Source organism: Anneissia japonica, unplaced genomic scaffold (assembly GCF_011630105.1).
Source record: "Anneissia japonica isolate Jap-2015-1 unplaced genomic scaffold, ASM1163010v1 scaffold287708_len1499824_cov190, whole genome shotgun sequence".
In the NCBI taxonomy this organism is placed as follows: Eukaryota; Metazoa; Echinodermata; class Crinoidea; order Comatulida; family Comatulidae; genus Anneissia; species Anneissia japonica.
In genome coordinates, this window is record NW_022752295.1 from 1,277,745 (window position 1) to 1,282,745 (window position 5,001).

Consider the following 5,001-nt stretch of genomic DNA (forward strand, 5'->3'; position numbering starts at 1 on the left):
GTATTATACAACTCATCAGGTAAGTATATGTAGACCTGTATAAACAATTATTGGTAAAATGGTAGCATTCGATGGGCACATTGAATTGATTTGAATATTAAAAGCTAATAATTCTGCTTCAAAAATTATCACTATTGTTAGAATATAATGTGAATATCAAAGTGTATCTCTTTAAAAAGAATATTAATGGATTGTATTTAGGTGTTCATTATGTCCCGAGCAGTGTTTGTGCTTGTATTTGATCTGACTCTTGATTTGAATGCCAAAGCTTTTATCGACCTTCAGTCCGACCATCGTCTAAAAGTAAGTACACCGGGATAATTATTTAGTTTTTCCTTTTTATTCAATATTTCCCTCAGCGGTTTTGATAATTATACGATTATTATTATTTCAACAATAAAGACACATGTTGAACTTAAAACAACTTGAAAGGCGTTGTTAACAAATAAATAAAGTACTCTATAAAGTCACTGCAGAAATTAGAATATGACCCCAAGAGTTGCACGCATGGAATACAGTACAACCATGCTTACAAGGGGCGACTCAGTGTAGAACATATACCGTACTGTACTTGATACTTAATAGATGTACCAGACAATCGATTGTCATCCACAATCTACACCAATATAGCTGTATTTCGTACATCTAAGACACAAGATTTTGTCAGCTAATTTGTAACGTATACCGTAAAATACATAACTGTTTTATCTACCCGGCATAATTTGATTGTAAAATAGGCTTGTAACTTTCATTCAGAATTTTCCAAAGTGGATGGTAAAGGTGTCTACCTTTCTTGGATTGAACAGAAAATGCAAAGTTTATGAATTAGATATGACAAATTTGGACTTTATTATGTACTGGCTGTCTTCTATCTATGCACACACTAAAGAGAATATACAGAAGGATGGAGCACAAACCAGACAGCTATCTCCTCCAATATTCTTTGTAGGAACACATAAAAACAGCTTACCAGGAGGCAAATCAGAAAAAAACGCAAAGGTATGTGTAAAATGTTTTATCATTAATATTATTTATTGGATGTTTGAATAAAATACAAAATACAAATTATCTATCAGTAAGACACCGCATTCGTATTGGTATCTTAATCGCAACATTTTAATAATTAGTTTTTCTTTAATTCACTTCTGAAAGTAACGCTTAATACACATCATTGCTATAATAAGCAATTTTAATTGTACTAAAACATAGTAGAAATAAAAACCTTAAAAAAAAACATCAGTTGTTATTGTGTCATTTTAGTTGATGGTAGGCCTATTATTTTACTCTCTTGCTATTTATATTTCACAGATCAAAGAAATATTTGATACTCTACGGAAAATGCTAAGTGAAAAGCCATACGAAAAACATATCGTCGCTAGATTTTATGCAATAGACAACAGTTTGCGGAATGATGGCGCAATGCAGGAGTTGCAAATTCATATTTTAAAGGTTGTTGAAGAGCAACCGTATATGAATGAACACGTTCCAGCTCCATGGATGGCATTTGAATATGCGCTGGAAGAGAAACGTCAAGAGAATGTACAATGGATAGACATGGCGGAAGTAAGGCTGTTGTAATATTAGCAATTGTTGAATATTTGTAAATGGTAGATGTATATATTGTGTCACGTTTAATTACCAAATACAAATTATATTAATTATTAACTGGTATTGGAACAAGTTTTATACCATCTAATTCAGCCATCTGTATGTTAAAACTTATGGGTTATTTTTCTTGGGATTATACTACAGACCTTGATTAATAATAGAATAGAATGTCTGCTTTATTTTTAGGCAAGTGAGCTAGCTACAAGGTGTAAAGTAAATGCCGCTGAGCTATCCACACTTCTACAATTCCAGCACGATACTGGCAACTGCGTTCATTTTGTAAACACAGCTAAAGCGGATGATCCATTGAACTTTTGTATCATCCTCAACCAAATGTGGCTCAATGACATATTCAAAAGTGTCATCACTATTAAACCACCACAAGATCAGGTAATAATTTATTTCATTTGCACCCAACAGCAAGTAGGCCTAGGCCTATCTTGCTAAATTCAGGATGGATGATATGTTTTGAGGTTTCTTCATGAGGCTTGGGAAGTGAAATTTTAGTCTTGAGAAAAAGTCCTGATGTCACAAACATGGAACCTAGGAATCTGGGATTAGAAGGCAAGCATTCTGACCACTAAGCTATGCAATTCCACTAAACTTAAGTTATACAAATCCACTGCAAATATATATATATATATATATATATATATATATATATATATGTATTATGTATATATATATTATATATTATATATATATGTATATATAATTATATTCAACTAAAAACAAGGTGTTCTAAGAAGTGGCTTTGGCAAGAGTGTGTCTGTGACATATCTGTGAGGTATGATCTTGACAGTGAGATATACAGGTTGAGTTCTCTCCTGGGCCGGGCACTTCTCCAAAACGATTTGGAGCTTTCTTGCAGATGACTGACGATCTTTGCATCATTGCCTTTGTTCGACTGTTTCCACCATTACTTGATATCATATACATTATGTTTCAATTTCTTGTTTAGCTTGCTCTATTTAGAAGCTCATGGGACAAACTAGCGTCTGAAGGTCTACTTGATGAAAAGCTTGCACGACATGTCTGGAGAGAATATGAGATTGACCCAAATGTGTTGTTTGGATTAATGAGCAAGTTTGACCTCTTGTGTGAAATGCAGTTTCCACCTGAGGTAAAAGATAGCTGAAGATTATCGAACAACAATGATGATTATCATTTAAATATTTGGAACTAAATATTTTTAAATAGAAATGCATACTCGCTTATAATAAAAACCGAACACGTTATAAAATGCATTTAATTGGTTGTCCATTATTATAATTTTATGTCTTTTACAGTTATTTTTCTTCAGTGAAAAGACATATACAATAATTACGTATTTATATACATAATTTTTTATATGTAAATAGATATGTAAACAAACTAAACAGTATCCTAATGAATAAATCTATCTTAATAAAAAAATATGCAAAACTATAATAAGTACGGTAACTATGTTATCATTAACAGGAGTCGGCTCGTAGACTTGCAGAAGAAACACGGGTTTTCTGTTTGCCATGTTGCTTAAGTGAAACAATTGAAGCTCCTTTATTGGTAAAAGATGGCGATTGCACCATACGTTTCTTTGTCGATTTTGCTGGTTACCTACCATGTGGGCTGTTCTTCAGATTAATGGTGCGCGCAATTTGCTTCTCTCAAGAGTGCGGAGGACGTAGCGGACGAGATCAGCATCTTTCACGTTACAGTGCCAAGTTCTACATTGACCAGGATCACCATCTGTTTATAAGGATTTACACCAAAGATAGGTCATTTCTTGAGGTAAATTTTAGCTATAAATGCACAAATAGCTCGCTCTGTTTCTTACTGAATTTAATTTAGACCAACATTTACGATGTAAGAATTGTTTTGCTTGTGCTTTCTTCCTGAGCAGGTGATGGTAGTACGTGTAGCTGGAGATGGTGATTACCCAAGCCCAGCAGTTTGTCAGATGGTAAGCACTAATACTCCGCTTATTCTAAGTTCGTCTGTCAAAAATAAACACCAACTGTTTTTAAATAATATGATAAGATAATTACTGTACAACAAAAACACTAATATTTCAACTGAATATTATAGATACGGGAATTTCTGATGGCTGCATTGACTGATATCTGTAAGATTTGGAGTAAAGGTGTTACATTCACCTTTGGGATCCCGTGTGATCAATGTGAAGCTGAAACTGGCAGACTACATCTGCACACCTTTGATGACTGTATACGAGCATCTAGAGTACCTTGCCAGGAGAGACGAATGGCAACTGAGCGATTTCAACGATTGTTTGTGAAAGGTACATTATCACCTTAATAGTGTTAACTTTGGGGCTTCTGATAGTAACATTTAATTCTTTCGAACTGCCTTTACAAATTGGATTAGCACTAGTTTCATTATATTGCCCTCTTTTTTTTTTAATGATTTATTAAAATCTTTCTTTGAAAATACTAGATGTTTCTGAAATTTCGAAGTTGTTCAGATTGTTTGCTTTTGTTTTGCCAGTAATGCAACCCCCATGTAGCCTTCGGTTGAATGCTGAAAGAACCAATTACATGTAGCACGTTTACAAATATACCGGTACTTGTCTTTATTTTAAAATAATGTTTATTGAGCTTTTAACCACACAAAAGTTCACACTTTTTTTTAATGTCTGTTCCCTTCTGAAATTTGTTGCCTGCTCCTCTACATATTATAGACTTACAATATTTTGTCGTTGCAGGTTTTGATCATGTATACATACAAGAGAAAAAGAACTTTCATATGATTCAGTCACTTGTAATTGATCTTGGAACTGAGCAGATGAGGAAGTTTTTTCTCAACCAAATCCAAATTAGCAGAGGTGATGTTGGGCGGTATCTTATTAATGAACAGCATGGCAAATTTAAGGGTGTCAGGTTGTTTGCGGACCAAAAGCTTAAAATGTTCAGAATTGATGCAGATATCACCAGCTTTGATATCACAATAATGATGCTGCTAATTCGGCACTGCTGTGGCATTGTATGTCCTGACAAATTCTGGACAAATCCAGATAAACAAGATAATTCAGAGCTTGCAAATTTGGTCAGAATCCGCGAGTACAGGAACATGAATCTAGCACATCATCCCAACAGTAGAATTCCATCCAATGAGTTTGAGGATGAATGGAAGAAGCTTACAGCAATATTCCAAGGTGTTGGCGTTCCAATCGATGACATTAACACATATCGCCAAATAGCTGTATAATATTGTAAATGAAAGAACTATAGAATAGACAATAGACTCAATTAGACATTTAAAGCAATGTGTAATTCACTATTCTTTTCTGTAATAACATGCAAACCATATTAATGAAAAATGTAATTTTGCTGTCCATTTCTAGTTCAATAATAATAATAATAATAATAATAATAATTATTATTATTATTATTATTA

The 5,001-nt window shown here is 33.5% G+C and overlaps 1 protein-coding gene across 1 annotated transcript; it reads left to right on the forward strand.

Moving 5' to 3' along the window:
• The first annotated feature begins 6 nt into the window (after positions 1 to 6).
• Positions 7 to 5,001, forward strand: LOC117122228. Its single transcript, XM_033267741.1, has 10 exons — positions 7 to 19; positions 202 to 303; positions 757 to 999; positions 1,309 to 1,563; positions 1,795 to 1,998; positions 2,570 to 2,731; positions 3,070 to 3,378; positions 3,491 to 3,550; positions 3,676 to 3,886; positions 4,310 to 5,001. The coding sequence occupies exons 2-10, from the start codon at positions 211 to 213 to the stop codon at positions 4,810 to 4,812; spliced, it is 2,040 nt and encodes a 679-aa protein (XP_033123632.1). The 5' UTR covers positions 7 to 19; positions 202 to 210; the 3' UTR covers positions 4,813 to 5,001.